The sequence below is a fragment of the Sceloporus occidentalis genome, unplaced genomic scaffold, assembly GCF_023333645.1.
Source record: "Sceloporus occidentalis isolate IW3139 unplaced genomic scaffold, rSceOcc1.0.p SCAF_4, whole genome shotgun sequence".
Taxonomy (NCBI): domain Eukaryota; kingdom Metazoa; phylum Chordata; class Lepidosauria; order Squamata; family Phrynosomatidae; genus Sceloporus; species Sceloporus occidentalis.
The window spans coordinates 136,848,281-136,867,363 of record NW_028316984.1 but is presented as its reverse complement, the minus strand read 5'-3'; the positions used below and the strand labels follow the sequence as shown (position 1 = coordinate 136,867,363).

Sequence of the window (19,083 nt, the reverse complement as noted above, 5' to 3'; positions counted from 1 at the left end):
TCCATATTAGTTGACTTATACTGGTTAGCACTAAAGTTGGTTGAGTCTCATTCAGATCATTTTAAAAGAACGGCTCAGGCCTCAGACAGAATTCTGCAGGACTCCATTTAAAAACTCCTCCTAGGTTGATGTACTGCAAATATTTAATACACTAATAGGAGCTTCATCTGACAGGAGAATCATTCTGACCATATTTTTACCATCCTGTTAAGGATATTATGGGGAACCTTGTCAATTACTTGACTGAAATCTGCAAATATTAGGTTCACGGCATTTCCATTAATTTCAACACTAGTGACACTATGTGGTAGAGCTGGCATAGTACAAAAGCAAACTATATGTTCCATTCTACTATAAATATGACTTAGTATATCAGTATATACTAAGTATATCAGGGTGTTCACATGAAACCTGCATATCTGGCTACTTCATCAATGTGGTTTGGTCCAAGCTCTGTACACTTTCAAGAAAAAGCATTTGTCAAACTGTAGAAATGAGGAGGCAGGTAAATTAAATTAAATCACACTATTTCTGAAAACCTGAACAACAATTACAGGCCGCATCCAAAGCTGGTGACACTTAAGAGCAGATCTACTGAAATCAATCAATCTTAAAGCTAGTCATAACATTCCTTTTAATCATTTAGTCTACTCCAAAGTCTGGATTTAATCCTTTATTTTTAAATATATTTATACAATACTGCTTTCCTTCCTTATAGTTACATGAAGCACAGCTTCCTTATTGCAGATATTCCACTAGTTACTGCTCTGTTGTCATGCACAATTCAAGCTATATGAAGGGCTGTATTCTCCCATACATCCCAGCCTACAGGTCTAAAGTCACCCTGGAACCCCTTTCCAATTTCCAAACCAGACTGGGCCCCCTTCCCTGTTTTTGTTCTGCCAGTAGTGAAAACATATTTATTCTGGAAGTCTTTCAGCAACTAGCTGCTTTAAGTAAAGAAGTTGTAACAGATTGGTGCTGTCCTACTTTTATTGCTTCTTTTAAAAATGAGGTGTTTCACATTGTTTTTGGTCACTAGTGTTTTAATACCACGTTGAGGTTAACTGCATTTTAACAATGATAGTATTTTGTATTTATCATAACTATCTGATCTTGTAAAATGTCTTCAGTTCTGGGGGAAAGAGAGGTATAAAATAAATATATTAAAATGCTGTAAATCTAATTTTCTACTGTAAAGGTCAGGAACAAGTACTATAGGATATGTATATTAGAAGAAGTACAATATATATACCTGACTATAAGTCAACTTCATGTATAAGTCAAGGGCATGTTTGGAGGGCAAAATAGGATTATTCTCTCTCTCTCTTTTTTTACCAGAGTTAAAGTACAGTGCTTACATGCATCTGTGGATAAGTCAACTGAGGTTCTTTGGGTCAATTTTTGACTAAAATTTCTGGAGTTCTACATGAGTATATACACCAGTTAAATCTAGCATTTCACAATTGCTCAGGGCTCATGCAACATGTGCTGTTCTGGCATCAAACACACATTAATGACAAATTAATGAGATTGTACCTATTACCTATACATCTTAAATCTTTACTCCCTGTACTCTGTCCAATATACACCCTGAACAACTGGCCCACAACTGAATGCCTAGAGTTCCAGAGCCAGTGTAAGCTTGAGCTATGTGGCAATATAATCAAATGTCAACCAAAATTTCTGTATATGCCTGATTAACATTTAGGTGTTTAATTGCATTGTATTATTGGTGTCTATAACATTTTACACAATCGTAACCTTGTAAAATATTTAAGTGAATGATGCTGTATCTGGAATGATCCCTCTCTAGTCTCCTTATATGAAACAGCATTCTCTGAGTAAATTTTGAATTAACATACATCTTTATGGATGCATTTCTGTGTAAAAGTTAGGGGGGGAAAGGAGTGAGTAATAAAGCCAACCTAAGAATGAGACTCTCTACCCTAGTATACCTGACACAAACCTAATTTTAAAATGGTGATGGGAAAATGACTAAAAGAACTTCCCAGTTGACTACTTCACTAATAACTATGGAACTACAGCTACCAAGTGGATGGCTCAGTCATAAGATTTTTTGCCATTATTACCTTTACCTTCCTATTAGCCTAGGGACAGGCAACTTGTCATGCTCCACATACTGTAGGGCTACAGCCCCCCCCCCCCCCATTGCTGTTCAACAGTAGCTATGCTGGCCAAGGCTACTGGGATGTTGTAGCACCCTTGAGACTAACTAAAGAAAGAAGTTGGCAGCATGAGCTTTTGTAAACTTAAGTCTACTTCCACAGATGCATCTCTGCAGCTCATGCTGCCAACTTCTTTCTTTAGTTAGTCTCGAAAGTGTTATAAGATCTCTCTACATACTGATTCTAGAGACTAACTAGCTGCTCTGAGAACCTTTAGGGCTGAAGGGCGGGGTATAAATACTGTAAATAAAAATATATAAATAAATAAATAAATCTTTGAAGGCTACTGGGAGTTACAGTCCAACAATGTCTGGAGAGCCACATAATCTCCATTCATCACAGCCCTTACATAAAAAATATCAAGAAAATTCTAGAGGCTTTTTTTCTAAAATAAGGCTTCAAGACCTATACCTAAGTCAACTAGTAAAAAAAAATTGTTCACCACCCTAATGAGTCGTTTTTGATATACTGAGAGTTTCTGTAATATTTACCCATATAATACTGAGATCTGAAGAACACTATTGTAGCTACATTTTAATCGTCCATGTATGTTAAAATATACATTATCTTAGATCTAACATCAAACATTTCCTCCTTTCCCCCGTTCTCTCTTCCTCTCTCTCTGTATTTGATATGATGTCCAAATCGCTACAACTTCATAATATGGGATCAGCAAAAAGAAAGAAAAAACAGGATGAAAAGAGGTCTCATGCATGAGGGCTGAGAAGGTCCTCTGGCTGAAAATCTGCTATGAGAATAGTAAAAATTGTCATCAGAATAGACAATATTTGGACATACCGAAGTTTTGACTCCATACAAAGGTAGCTTCACAAATATATCAGCCACAACCCAGGAACACCACAGGTAGCACAGAGCACCTTTAATGTTCTCCTAAACAACCCCCTGAGCCACACATCTATTTGCCACCCCCAAAGCAGTCTGATGAGTTCAAAAAGAGTTTGTGATGTAGTTAGATGCTTGCTCTTCAGAAACAGATACCAGAAATACAACTTAAACTGCAAATAAATAAACAACTTTCCAAATTGTAAGAAGCTATATACAAAAAACACCTAAAAAAGAATGCTTTCCTGGATCAGAACAAAGACCCATCTTAGTTCAGCACCCTGTTTCTAAGAGGCCAACTAGTTGACTCTGGAAGGGGGATTGTGAATGCAATAGTCCATTCTTTTATTTTTGCCCTCCAAAAGCTGGCATTCAGTGGCATACAGCCTCTGAATCTGGAAGTTCACACGGCCGCAGGTTTAACATGAATTTGTCTTCTTTTAAAAAATATGTAAGATAGTGATTAATATCATATTTTAAGCAGAAAAATCCAAAAACTATGCCTTCTGAGAAGTTTCTCCACCTTGCACATCCTACTAATCAGTTTTATTTTATGAACTCAAGTTCTAATACAGTATTAACAAGCAAAACAACAAAGATCTTTACCTACAGTGGGCTCCTGTTATTTTCTGGAGTTTGTACCAGGACCCCTGTAGATACCAAAATCCGTAGATACTCGAGTCCCATGAAATACAATGGCATAATAAAATGGTGTCCCTTATATAAAATGGCAAAAGCAAGGCTTGCTTTTTTGGAATTTATATTTCTTTGAATATTTAAGGCGTGGATGTTTGAATCCGTGGATAAAGAATCCATGAATACAGAGAGCTGACTGTACTTTGTACATCCATATACAATTTAATAAAACCTCTATCATGCTGCCCCTTTGTTCTCAATAAAGGTATCAAGCATCATTGTTTTTCCTTCCAGTAAAGATGTTCCAGTCCCTTGATCAATTTCACGTTGTCTGCAGCTTGCTCAGGTCTCCCAGGATGAGCATCAGAGGAATAACTTGACCCCATATATTAGTCAGAAAAAGAATATATGCAAGGATTTCTTTTGCCCTTCCCAGCTAGAAATAACAGCTATAAGAATGCCTAACTAAGAGCTACAGTTGAGCCTATTCTTTCCTCTTTTCCCACTGTACTGTTTCCTTTTAAACTTCCTCAACCATTTGACCTGGAGGAACCCTTGAAATAAATTTCAGGTTTCAGGGAACCCCTGCCTAAAACTTATTATCTACTGCTAAAAAGAGAAAAGTTGTTTCCCGCCCTTGTCACAATCTCTCGCGGAACCCCTAACAACCTCTCAAGAATCATAGGGTTTCAGAGAACCCTGGTTGAGAGACCCTGCTTTAGACTGTATGTTTCAGGGCAGTGACTAGCTAATTAATCTTTAAGCAGCTCTAGAGAAATTTTTGAGTAGAGCAAGATTAATAGACATTTAAAAAGTCAAATATATAACATATACCAGAACACTGTGTAAATGATCACCTTAAAAAAATTAGTCAGTGAAGCAATATCTCCACTTCAAAAGCCATGCCAATTTTTTCTTAGCAAGATTTGTTATTCTACATACTTGATAATGTTATCTTTCATAAAACTTACTGCTAGTTTATTTTTTTCTTCAAAGATAACCAGCATATTGTTATATTAAGATGTTCAAATGTCATCTTGACCCCTCTATTTGATTTCAAGCTCCCTTCCTAAACTCTATTTAGGTACAGGTATATGTGCCGCATCTTGCAAAATGAAGATAACAATTGTGTTACTAGTTAAGCATGGTAAAAAAAGTAATGTCAATACAGGTAGTTCAAAAGAGCTGCAGGAATATAACTGAGAACACATTTCAAGTCAGTAAAATGTTCCCACCCTCTCAAGGCCAGCCAACAATATCCTGAATTTTTTAAAAAAATCTCAAACTAGGAATCCAGCGGAAAAGAGTCAGGGTACATGTAGTTTATATTGCCCTATAGAAAATGAAATGGCTGGGGAAGACTCATAGTGTTGAAACATAGCATGGCTAAGGGGTGTCTTGGAAGCTCTGCACAGATCCAGCAAGGAGGAAGAAAAATCAAAGTGAGACAACTTACTTCTTCGATTTTAAGGCTTCATAAGACCGGAAAACTGGATAGCTTTGGGTCAACTAAAAAGAGCACACTGTCAAAGAAAACATCCCATTAATTCTTCCAGTCCCAATAAAATGGAACTTTGGCACTTGAACTCAGCAGGCAAACTCTAAATATTTGTGCTCCCTGAATGACTTCTTCCTGCTAAATCCAACATAACCTGAAATACCAGCAAATTATCCCTGCAGTTGCTGAACATGAGGAAAGTTAAGTTATTTCTTTCATTAGAAACCACATAATGTTTTTAATTAAAATCATTATAGGAAAAATAATCAATGATAGGTGGCAAAATAAATGATAGGATTTAAAACAACTGGAATTTTATGTTATCTAGAATCAGGAAAAATGAATAATTTTGCAACAGTTATTGTCTGACAATGGAAGAATGGACATGGTTTAACAAAGGTTGTAATTCTAATCATATTTAACCAGAAAATATGTTTAATTCCAGTCAGTGGAATTTATTTCTAAGTGAGCATGTACAGAATCATGCTGTGAGCCTAAAGCAATGGCAGTGATTTGGTTTATATGCAGCAATCAGAACTCCCTCTGAAGAATATGAATTCTTATTTCCAAAATCTTATTTACTTCCTCAAAGCTAATCCACAGTGGAATGATTCTCTGCATTTATTTCCAGACTTATACCTCTGAGCCATTGTACTGAAACCCTACCTGGAAGTTCAAACAGTTCAATGTTCAAAAAGAAGGACAGCTGTTAGAAACATCATTTGTTGTATAACCCCAGTTCAGAAACATTAGAGCTGAAAATTACAACACAGTATTTTGAAATACTACCCTCTCAGATGAGAGACGTATTAACCTTTATTCCAACTGTGTTCTATGTTATAACAACTAGACACATAGGTCAAGTTGCTACTACATGTTGCAGTAAATTATTTGTATGCCTTCCTAATATTCTTGAACAGACTGTTTCTTCAGTTGCCTTAAGAAATGTAGCTATGTTTATGACATGCTTAAAAATGTATCTAGGAAGCGGGGATATTTTGTGAGCTCCTAAGTACAGTTTACATTCCCAAAACACATTTCTTGAAGTCTCTAAATTAGCCCAGACTATCCTTAATGATAATCCATACCTTAATGATAATCCATGTCTCAGAACATGGAACTACTTTCCACCAGAAATATAACAAATCTCCAGCCTGAGAAGTTTGGGGAAACACTAGGATTTTTTTTTTAATTTGAAATGAATTGTAGGAATATTAAAAATAACAAGTGTAAGATTTATATTTCATCTTTAGTTTTCAGATGTCTCAACATAGAGTGCTATCAAAAATGACATGACCACACAAGAAACCCACAAACTGTCTAGAGCCAAAGACTTTCATATTTGTAATTAAAAATGTTGCTACATGACAATATAAACCACATTAAACTGTTTATTACACAATTTGTGTATCAGTCACAACAATACTAAAATGTGATATACTGTACTTCCTTGTAACTGTTTTTAAAAGGCCTCTCATTACGTTTACCCTTTGCCTGACAAATCAATATAACCATTATCTGCTGTACATTAAATTTCTTATTCCTGTTCAATAACCCTTTAACATGATTTTTTATAATATGAAACAATTAAAGGAAGTCAAAAGTGCATGCCACAATAATGAACTAACTTCCAATTATTCCTACTATGCCATTGGGGGGAAAAGTGGTGATGGCTCAACATTTCCCAAATGAGCAACGTGACTTTAATTAGTTTAAAAATACTGTATAACAGATTTCCAAAATGCCTATAATAGGCATGTTTAATTTAGAGCTTCCAAAAGGCATCTTCACATGAATACCTATGGTAGTTAAAATGATTCACAAAACGCTAAGACTAAACAACAGCCACCATTTGAATGATTTTATCACATAAACAGGAATTACAGCAATGTGACAAATAAAGAAGGATCTCTGTTACTTGAAAATGCACGTTTTTCATGTCTTGACTTCACTGCAAAATCATGGCATCAGGGCAGCAGTTGCACACTTTGGAAGCAAAAATATCCCTTGCAAGCCTTGCTTGAATGTATCATTTTTACAATCTCATAGTGTCCATAAGCTTAAAAAAACCCATTATATTCGCAAGTAGGAAAGAGATGCAGCTTGGTGTTGATGCTGTACCACATTCAAATACAAAACAATTTTAAGACTTGTTAAAGAAACCATTCTATTTTCTTTGGTTCTAAACCACAACAGCCCCAACTCTATTCACAAACCCACGGAATGAAATTCAAAAGCAAGCATATCCAAAAAACACTCCATTCTTTTGTTTCTTTCTAGTATCCCCACAGTTTCTGTAATGCTGTCACTCACCTCCTAGAACATGGACCCAGTGTAGAGACGGGAAGACAACCAGATTACAACATTTCAATTTTCATCCCTCACCAAACCACATCTGCCATATTTAACAACTCAGTTGTCCATTGTGCAGAAATGTAACTAAAATGTATGCTTATTTTACCGCAGCAGCTTCCAGAATGTTATTCTCTGCCACAGTATTATTCAGGAACGGTTCAGTAAAAGAAGGGGGAGACTCACAGGAATTCCAAGCCCAGGCTACATTCTATTGGCAGCTACTGATGATGAAAACCAAGGGCTGGCAGATTCAGTACCAAGAGGAGAGAACAGCGCACCATCGGATTCTGGGATTTCCCTCTGTCACATTCAGGCTCAGAAAGGATCCAAGCAGCTATTCATAGGCAGACCATAGGCTCCCCCCAAAATCTGGGACAGCCAAAGACGCAGTACACGAATATAGAGCATGCCTTTTTAAAAGAGAAGCATTCCATTTAATGCCACACAACTAAGGAAGTTTCCAGCTTGCTATTCAGTGCCTCATTCAGCTATATTCAGCCTCATCCTGCAAGCTACGATTCTTCAGAGGACAGATATCTCTCCGTACCAAGCCTCCTTTGAGAAGACGGACAAAAATATGTGCATGAAAAATATCTCTGTGGGATTTCTTTGAATACCTTCATTCCCCCTCCTACTCAACGCCAGAGTTTAATCTCACAGATCATTCAAAGCCTTCATTTTCCAGGCACATGGTTCAAAGTCAGCATTCCAAAAACAACACCAAAAAAGGGAAAGAAAAAACAAAACAAAACCCAAAGCTTCATGCAGGGTTCGGGCAATGCCCAGGAAGAGACCACCCAAGCAAACAGAGGGCTGATATTAAAGATCAGCACCATCAATTAACTGCCAAGTGCCAACAGTTCCCAAACATCTACCTGTGAGTACAGAAGGCCACTTCCACCAAAGGGAAGGCCCCATCCCTATGAGGAACAAACCCCTGCCATGATAGCAATAGCATTTACATTTTTCTGCTCTGGGCCCCACAACAAACTCCAACTCCCAGAATTACATAGCCTTGAGCCAGATAGAGTTAAAGCAGTGTTAAACCAGGTTATTTCTCTAGTGTGGACGCAGCCTAGGTAGTCTGTAAGCAGTTTACAACAGTGTAAGTTAATCGCCCCTAACAAGCTGGGAACTCATGTTACCTACCTACCATGAAAGGACAGAAAGCTGAGTGATCCACCTCCTCCTCTTACCCAAAGTAGGAATTCAGAGAGGGATCTGCCCTTGGGTGGCAAATGACCATCTATCTCCCTTTGGGTGGCAAACACAACTGGGCTCAGTGTAGTGCAGACAGAAGCAGGGAAGGCATTGGTGAATGGGCAAGCCACAGAGAGTGGCAAGGCATCCCCAGTGCCTCTGCCCCCTCATGCTCACCCTCTTTGTCCGGTTGTTCTGGGTCCGGAGGGCTGGCAGCCACTCCAAGAGAGAGAGCAGAGCCCATGTTCTTTACTGCCACCTCTCTGTTCAGGCAGCCACCTGCGCCAGCAACAGTGTCAAGGGGCAGCTGCCTCTTTCCTTTGCTCAGCTGCCACCTCTGGGTGGTGCATTGGACCCAATCCAAGCAGCCAGGCTCTTCAGGGAGAGAGAAGGAGAGGGCTCCTTGTAGCCTCCTGTGACAGGAGAAAGGGGAGTCACAGGCCCCTGCAAGGGCCCCTGCAAGGGCCCCTCAGTCCCCTTTCCTCTCAAGGCGGCCCACTTCCAGCTGGCCTAGCAAGGCAAAGGAGCGAGTGTGGCTGTCCACTGCCCTGAAGGAAGGGGGCAGCCTCCTTTCACTCGAGGTGGGCTGCACCCCCACTGCAGGGATAGTCACTGGGGGTGCTGGTGGGGGGTGCCTTGAGCCCTGGGCACTTCTTAACAGGAAGCTTCCTTTCCGAAGCCACTTTTTTCCTGGAAATGCTGCCACGCAGCAAACGACCGTTCCCAGAATTCCACAGTGTGGAGCCGGGGGTCTTTCGAGTGGGGTCAAGCCGGATTATCCCTGCAGTGGGGATGCAAGCCCAGGAAGCCCAGAGAGAGAGAGAGAGAGAGAGAGATCATGCTGAGGCCGGAGGCAGCTTCGCACCCAGGGCCTTCTCATTCCTCCTCCTGCTGGACTGAGGGGCCCTAAGGGGAAATGGCATTGGAAGGGAGCCCTCCTGCTAAGAAGAAGTGCCCAGGCTCAAGGCATCCCCACCGCCACCAGGCAAGATAGATCGCTATATCGATATAGATATCTACACACACACAGATACACACACACACACCCGCGAGCTTCGTTACCTCGGAGGCCTGGGAAATGAGAGCTTGCCATACACACACATGCATAGACACATATATACATATATATGCACACACACACACATCTATATATGTATATAAGCTTATGCACATATACATACATACATATATATGTGTGTGTGTGTGCATATACACACACACACACACACAGAGAGAGAGAGAGAGAGAGAGAGAGAGAGAGCCTCGATCTCTGTTACCTGGGGAGCCTGGGAAGTGAGAGCTTAGCACACACACACAGACATGCATATATACAGAGAGAGAGAGGCATATACAGACAGGGACATATCTGCATCCAGAGAGAGAGAGAGAGAGAGACCCGTGGGCTCTGTTACCTGGGGGCCCTGGGAGGCGAGAGGGCTCCCCGGAGGCCCCTGCCCCTCCGCCGCCCTCCGCCTTTTCCGGAGGCGAGCTGGGGAGCATCTCGGCGTCCACCTCGGGCGCCCTCTCCTTCCTCCCTCTCTCCCGGGTTATTTAGGGGCCAGTCCCCAGCGGGAGCGAGCGAGCGGCGAACCCGAGGCGGCTGCGGCACTGAGCAGCCTCCCGCATGCATGCGGCACCACCAGCCCCTCCGCCGCCGCCGCCGCCGCCGCCGCCGCCAAGCCGGCCTCCTCTGCCTTGGCCTCGGCTGCTGTGGCGGCGCCCAGGCCGAGCCTGGACTGAGGACGCGGAGGAGGCAGAGGGAGAAGCCGGCGAGTGGCTCCGCTCCTTCCTCTCCCTGCCGGCGCCGGGGCCGAGAGAGAGGGAACCCGGGCCCCGGGGCCACAGCCCCCCCCCCGCGCCCGGTTACCTGTGAGGACCCCCACGCGGATTTGGTGGTCGTGGTTCGTTAAAATCATCCCCTCCGCCGCCATGTTTCCCAGCGCAGCCACCGCACTGACAGGGAGGAGGGGGAGGGGAGGGGGAGGGAGGGAGGGAAAGGGCGCGGGGCGGAGCCAGAGAAGGGGCGGGGACAAGCGGAGAGAGAGAGAGAGAGACGGGAGGGATTCTGGAAGGGGCGGTCCTGAGGCGGCGCGCGCTACCTCGCGCGTGGGAGGGGGTAAGAGGCAAAGGGGCGTGACTCAGGGAGGGCGGTGGGTGGAGTCAGGGTAAGTCGTAGGAGGAGGAAGAGAGGCAGAGCGGGAGAGGAAAAGGGCGCTGCTGGGCGGGGCTTTTGGAAGGGGCGGTACTGCGGCGCGAACTGTTAGGCAGGGGGCTGTGGGCGGGACCAAGGGATGTAGGACCAAACTGGCCTTTGCTAGAGAAAGAGGGGGAAAGGGGGCGGGACTTTTGGAAGGGGCGTTCCTGCGGCGCGCGCGCGACCACTTAGGCGGAGGGGGCGGGACCGTGGGCGGGGCCAGGCGTAAGTGGGCCCAACCGGCCTTTACTGGAGGAGGAGCCGGGCAAGAAAGGCGGCTCTGGTGTCAGTGCTGGGCCAAGGCAGCCTCAATCGAGGGCCGAGAGAAACCCTCTCCCTTTCCCTGCCTTGGCTGCGAGGGGGTTAAGGGCGAGGGAGGCGGGACCTCCCTCTGGCGCCCATGATGAGGGGGAAGCCCTTTTCTTCCCTCACGGAAAAGCCATGATGAATCCCTCTCTTTCTATACCTACACACATGCATACACACACACAAGCGCCTATGGCCTCTTTCCATAGGTGTCTGCAGTGTCGTCGGGGGGTCCTGTTCGGGTCTGGGCGAAGAAGCCTCCCCTCTGCACTGCTGCAGCCTCGCACACAGGAACGCCACTTCCACACGTCATGGGCCGCATCACGCTGCACTGGCACACGCTGCGAGCGCCGCATTCATACGTGCGAGTGGCGGCGGCGGCACCGGGCCCCTCCTGGGACTGGCGCCTTCCTTCCCAGCACAGTCCTTGCATTCAGCCCTGTGGCAGACCCCCCCCCTCCTCAATCCCTCCATTGGTTTCAGGGGGGGCTCATTGCGGAAGGAGAGAGGAAGAGGAGCCCCAAAGGCCTGGAGAGACCCTGCAATGCCTTCTCCGGCGTCTCACCCACATTCGCCTCTATTGCATAATAACCCTGCATCACTCCCTCTGCAGGTTCACACGTACCTGCGTGGCTTGTAAATAGACATACGGAGGATATAATAACAGCAGCACATGGCCAGGATGTGCCAGGCGCCATGCACACAGGCCTTTGGCCGACTGGAACCTTTATTTAGTTGTTATATTTATTTCTATCCCGCCCTGGGACTCAGGGCGGCTTACAGTAAAGAAAACCCCATACGGTTAAAAATATACAAACATATTATGTTAGAACAGAAATAAACTGTGACGATAGTTAAAGCAAATTCATGGCTTAAAATGAAGTTTATTTTTTTAAATGCTTAAAATACATTAAAACAATATAGCAATAAAATGCAATAAAACTATGAGCCCTGGTGGGGCAGTGGTTAATGCCTGTCCTGCAGCCACTCTCTCAAAACCACAAGGTTGCGAGTTCAAGACCAGAGAAAGGGCTCAAGCTCGACTCAGTTGTTAAAATGAGTACCCAGATTGTTGGGGGTGATTAGCTTACAATTGTAAACCACTTAGGGAGTGCTTAAGGGCACTGATAAGCGATATAGCAATGTACTTGCTTTTGCTACAGTATAACAACGCCCCACAACACTTGGCCATTAACTATGGGCATGGTCCAGTCCAAACTGTACCAAGTTCCACACAATAAACATGCCAGCATTCTCTGAAGATGCCAGCCACAGAGGCTGGCGAAGCGTCAGGAATAAACTCTCCTGTTGGGAAGATAGTTTATTTTTCTCTTGTGCCAAGCAGAAAGAGTCCTGAGTGATGAATTGCTTTTAAACAAACAGAGACCCCTTCCCAGCACAGGCCATTGCTGTCTGGGTGAAGGCTGGAACCAAAGTTGAAATAAATAGCCTCAATTAGAGTCTCTTGATACAGGCACACATACACACACACTGAAGGAGACCCCCATGTTTTGCCATATATTTATGCACAGGTCATGGCAAAATCCATAATTTTGGCCCCAAAACCTGACTTTGACTTATACAGTTGAGTATATGCACTAGACACCCTGAGGCCTTGCTGTTCAACAGCAGAACAATACACAGATTAACATACAAATCGCTTCCCCTCAACCAGCTGTATATATACCCCACTCTCTTCCATGCCAGCATTCTTTGAAGATGCCAGCCACAGCTGCTGGCGAAATGTCAGGAATAAACTCTTCTAGAACATAGCCACATAGCTCAAAATGTCGCACAAAAAACTATGGATGCCAGCCATGAAAGCCTTCGGCCTCACAGTAAATTACAGTACAGTGGGCCCTTGTTATCCACTGCGGTTTGGTTCCAGGATCCTCCGTGGATAGCAAAATCTGTGGATGCTCAAGTCCCATTCAATCCAATGGCATAACAAAATGGTGTACCTTATCTAAAATGGAAAATAAAGGTTTGCTATTTGGAATTTATGCTTTTTCTGAATATTTTCAAGCCCATGGATGCTTGAATCCATAGATAAAAAAATCCGTGGATAAGGAGGGCCGACTGTATTTACGTGTATGTGCATCAACCACCACCACTGAGTTTGTCAAGCAGCATACACATTACTGTTTAGGAAGAATAGTTACTGGTTGTAGCCTTCTAACAGTTAGAAACACTGAGATTTCACTTGTAGGTCTCTCAGATTACACAGAAGTGATTGTTATATTAATCATTAATAATAAGAGAATATAATATTTTATTGGATAAATTATGCTCTTTCTTACTCATTTATTTGGAGTTTTACTTTACTCCGTGTCCTGAACTAAAGGCAAATTGAAACATTTAAATGAAGCGATGAAAATAAATATTATAAATATACAAACAAAAGGTATAAAACATCCAGTTAATTCCTCAGTCAGCATAAAGAACATGCACACTCGACAGAAATTGAACTTAGCCACTAAAAGCCACCAAGGCTCTTACAGTTTCCAGGCAGCATCTCCCATCACTCTCGAAAGAAGTCCCCTAAATATGTCTCTGTACCTCAAGTATTTTTGGATTGCAGCTTCCATCAGATCTAGCCAGAATAGCGAATGATGAGGGGAGTTGTAGTCCAATAACTTGAGAAAGGACTATAACCATGGACTATAAATTCATAGGATCTCAAATCTTGTTTATCTGCCTAAACGTGTGCCTCATGTGCTTCTAGTAACATGGCATTTGCAGTAGCTTAGAAACAAAAATAATTTTGTTTGATCACTTCATGTGAATTAATGCAATTGTCAGTGGGGGTTCTTAGTCTGTGAAAGTGGGACTGACCACAGCAAAGAGGAAATCTGAAAATTTCCCCCGAAAGTTGATTGGGCCTGTAGAGATTTTGGAGCCCAGCTGAAATTGCTACTCTAGCAGGAGGCATTTTACTATAATATGAATTCAATTAGGGACTGCACTCTTAAGGTTTAGTTACACATAGCACACTGCAGTGTCAGCATGGCATTTTGTTTTGCCATTCTTCTGGTTTTAGAGTGGACCCTTGTTGTACGCTGGGGTTTGGTTCCAAGATCCCCTGTGGATAACAAAATCCGTGCAATCTCAAGTCCCATTAAATATAATGACATAGCAAAATGGTGTTCCTTATAAAAAATGGAAAATCAAGGTTTGATATTTGAAATTTTAAAAAAAATGGATTGCATTGCATTGCTTCACTTCAAACAGATTCTCGTGGCTTATCACAATGTAGTTTTGAAGACAAAAGTGCCATGATTTGTCACAGTATGCTTCTGTTTAAGAAAGCAGATCCTAAGAGCACTGTTGGGCATGTTCTCTGTTTGTGCCTTCACAAAAGACAGAGGCAACATGGATGCCAAGATCATAGAATTATAGAATTGTAGTGTTAAAAGAAACCTCAAGGGCATTCAGCCCAAACCCCTGCCATGCAGGAATACACAATCAAAGCACCACTGATAGATAGCCATCCAGCCTCTGTTTAAAGACCTCCAAAGAAGGAGACTCAACCACTCTTCAAGGGAGGGTGTCTCACTTTTGAACAGCTCTTACTGTCAGGACATTCTTCTTAATGTTGAGGTGGAATCTCTTTTCTTGTAGTTTGAACCCATTGTTCCATGTCCTATTCTCAGGGGCAGCAGAAGACAAGCTTGCTCCATCTTCAGTATGACGCCCCTTCAGATACTTAAACATGGCTATTATACCATTTCTTGACCTTCTCTTCTCCAGGCTAAACATACCCCACTCCCTAAGTCTCTCCTCATAAGGCATGGTTTCCAGAACTTTCAGTTGTCAACCAGCAATAGTACTTGGCATAACAGATATCTTATAATAATATTGGAGGAGGAGGAAGAGGAGGAGGACAGATACTAGTTAACAATATTTGAATGCCCCTGTGCAAGTAATACAACTTTATATACTTTGTAAAAGATGCAGAAGTACTGAATTCTGCATGTGTTGCCTTTAACAGTGGATAAAGAGAGCTGAAAATTATTTCGGATCTGATAACCAACACAAGCTATTTATCTTTAGACACTATGACAGTAATCAAGTTGGAAGTAATTTTTTTTTCACCTTTCCTATCCCTAGGCCAGTCTAGTCCATGTCAAATCTATGCATGTAAACTGATGCTTTTGTATGTTTGTATGTTTATAAATGAAGATTGGTTAATCTGATGCTAACCTTTAGAGTCGACTCAGTTTACACGAAGGAAGGTTTCTGACAAAACATTCTACACTGATGGAGGATTTTTAATTGGTCAGTGCTGTGTCAAACAACTTTTTAGTTGTTGTTTGGACATGTATACTTACATTATGATTTTAAACTGCACATCACTTAAAAAAACCTGAAAAGTGGGTAGGTGCATGTATATGTTATATCTTAACCTTCTCTTCTCCAGGTGTGATGTCCTGCCAGGACTGATTGACTTCCCCCTGCATTTTCTTTCGTGTTGGTTCAGGCCATAGATTATTTTAGTATAGAAAAGTTCATTGTATTAGTTTGTGGGAGGAGCTGTAGGTTTCCCCTGCATTATTTCCAGGTTTGGTTTGCCCTTTCCCAACATGCTCTGCTGTAGCTAGAGGTTTTTAGTTGGGGAGCAGTCTTTGCTGAGAGCAAGCAGAGAGCTGTCTTTTGGTGGCAAGCAGGCCCAGACAGCCGGAAAGGGCATTTCTTACACCTCAGCCGAATTAGTTACCATCAGCAAGAAAATAGAGGAATTCAGGAGCTGAAAGACCCTGCACCAGCTCCATTGAGTGAGGAGAGCAAACCATCAGACCCAGAAAGATGACAACCTGAAGATTGCTGCAACTGTAAAGTACCTTTTGTTTAGAGCTGGGGAGGAGAAAACTCTTTATTTTGTCCTTTAAATTAAATTTCCCCCCTTTTAAACTTTACATTCAGCTTCAGAGCCTTTTTTGGGTAGAAGAGTTTGATCTCACCAGGGTACCGGCGTTGCACACCCAAACCTGCCACCACCTTAAGTTGGGTGTGTCTTCATACCAGGTTAAACATACCCATTTCCTTAAGTCTCCCCTCATAGGGCATGGTTTCCAGACATTTCATCATTTTGATCGCCCTCCTCTGGACATGCTCCAGCTTGTCAACATCCTTCCTGAACTGTGATGCCCAGAACTGGACACAATATTCCAGGTGAATTGTTACCAAAGCAGAATAGAGTGGTAGTATTACTTCCCTCGATCTGGACACTATACACCTATTGATACAACCTAGAATTGCATTGGCTTCCTTGGCTGCCATGTCACATTGCTGACTCATGAAGAGTCTGTGGTTCACTAAGACTCCTAGATCCCTTTTGCATGTAGTGCCTTCCAGCCAGGTGTTCCCCATCGTATATCCATGCATTTTATTTTTAGTGCTCAAGCGTAGTATCCTACATTTCTCCATATTGAAATTCATTTTGTTAGTTTTGGCCCAGCTTTCTAATGTAGTAAGTCATTTTGAGAATTTTGATCCCCCTCCTAATTTAGTGTCATCTGCAAATTTGATAAGCATGCTCTCTATTCCATCATCCAAGTAATTGATAAAGATGTTGAATAGCACTGGGCCCAGAACAGAACCCTGTGCCACCCCTCTGATCACTTCTTTCCAAGATGATGAGGAGCCATTATTGAGTGGCTTTTGTCAGTCAACTACTTACAAATCCACCTAATAGGTAGATTGTCCTCACATTGCACTAGCTATCTAGCCAAGTACTAGCCAAGATATTGGGGAGGACCCTGTCAAAGGCCTTACTGAAATCAAGATACGCTACATCCACAGCATTTCTTTTATCTACCAGGCTTGTGACTCTATCAAAAAGAAAGAGAGAGAGATGGGGGGGGGGGGGGGAGAAGATTAGTCTGGTATGACTTGTTTTTGAGAAACCAGTACCGACTTTTACTAATCACGGCATTCCTTTCTAAGTGCTTACAGAATGTATCTTTAAGATAAAGGTAAGTTACTTTATTATTGCTAGTGGAGTTTAAATTTTACTGCCCTTCCAGTCAGTCCCCACATGGCCAGGAGGATGGGTGGCCACTGCCTGCATTGAGATCCCTCCAAACCAAGTGAACTACAAGAGAAACAACATCTGATACAAAATGTAGGCCTGTGATTCTAACATTGTCTTTTTTCTTCTCTTGTTTGATTTGTTAACATCTTTTGACTGATGAAGAAGCCAGTGGAACTCTGAAATCTTGCATGATGTATTTTATGCATTTTGGTTGGCCAATGAAGTCTCACTCTTTTGTGAATTTTTGTTGTATTTTGCTGCATGGCCAACACACCTACCCCTGAATATCTTTCCTTTCTAGATTGTAGTCAGAAAATTCTGTTGTAAGGCAGCAGGCCACAAAACTGGTGTTTGTGCTTTATTCATTCTGTATCACAGACAATTAGTTGCACATTATATCAGAAATACTGGATTTGGGATCTCCATTAATTAATTGCACTTCATCACCGAATATGATGTACACAAGAAAAACTGTGATCAGCAGAGTTCTTGGTTATTTAGAACTAATGGGAAATAAAACCTGTAGATGTTTGAATTCTACTAATGAGATTTTGGTTTCAGTCCTAAATACACTTACATAGGTATAAGGCCCATAGAAATCAATGGGATTGACATCTGGGAAGATATATGTAGGATTTTGTCAGTATAATCCTTGAGGTTAAATTCTGTATACAGTCGGCCCTTCTTATACACGGATTTCTTATACACGGATTTAAGCATACACGGTTTGAAAATGTTCCAAAAAAGTATAAATTTCCCTTGATTTTCCATTTTTTATAAGGGACACCATTTTGCTATGTCATTATATCTAATGGGACTTGAGCATACACTGATTTTGTTATACACGGGGGATCTTGGAACCAAACACCAGCGTATAACAAGGATCCACTGTATGTGGTGAGGATGCTTTAAAATAAAATTCTCTCAAAATTATCAGAGGCAAACACTTAAGAAGATTTAAGACATCTGGCTGGTATTAATTCCTTAACTCAGTATTTTCTACTGCATCTAACTTCCCCCAACCTTTTTTTTTCTTCTCAGTAATTCATGCTATTTTAAAACTTGCTATCTATTGCAGATAGTCTATTTGACTGGCTCGGAATGTCATTAATAGGATACAAGATTTTACTTCTGTTTCATTGGTGTGAAGCCAAGTGAAGTCACAAGACTAGCTGTCTCAGTAGATCATTAATAGAATTTTATCTCCATTATCCAAGTGAGGTAAAGGGACTAATTGCTTTGATGGGCCAGTAATGCAATGGAGACATTTATTTTACTTATTGCTGTGAATTCAAGAAGCTCATGTAACCGTCATACAATAAAAATAGTAATAGTAATAACCTTTCATATATAAGTAATTTTCTGCTTGTTAGTGCTTAGTAAAGTTTCAGTTGTCTAATTCCCTTTGAATTTTTTTTAAAAGACAAGTTCTTTAAATGTTTAAGCATTTTTCAGAAAAGAAAAAAAAAGAATCCCTTTTTCTTAAAACAGTATCTTGGTAGGAAAGAACACACTGCCAATCAACACAAGACATCACAATTTATCATTTATAGTCGAAGCTGCAATTTTATGCACATGTATTTGGCAGTAAGTATCAGTGAACTCAGTAACACATGTTTCCTATTTGTCATTCACAATATTTCACAGACTGACTCACAGTAAAATGACCAAAAAGAAATTTACTTAATTTATTGGTGGAAATTCAAAGAAGGCCAAGTCTTTGGTATAATAATAATAATAATAATAATAATAATAATAATAGGTTTTATTTATGTTGTCCCACCTCTCCCGACGGATCGAGGCAGGATTAGAACAAAATTATACAAAC

At 41.8% G+C, this 19,083-nt stretch overlaps 1 protein-coding gene across 14 annotated transcripts in view; it reads right to left on the bottom strand.

Annotated features, from left to right (window-relative positions):
- GPHN (gephyrin) overlaps nucleotides 1-10,723 on the bottom strand; it is a 411,497-nt gene extending 400,774 nt beyond the window's left edge. For 6 of the 14 annotated variants that reach the window (XM_089521678.1, XM_089521679.1, XM_089521681.1 and 3 more), the window contains exon 1: nucleotides 10,589-10,722. In XM_089521678.1, coding sequence (XP_089377804.1) covers nucleotides 10,589-10,652 — 64 coding nt within the window. In that variant the 5' untranslated portion in view covers nucleotides 10,653-10,722. Of the gene's footprint in view, nucleotides 1-10,588 lie in introns of all 14 variants that reach the window. The other 8 variants (XM_089521689.1, XM_089521683.1, XM_089521685.1 and 5 more) reach the window with 3 other exon arrangements.
- Nucleotides 10,724-19,083: the final 8,360 nt, after the last annotated feature.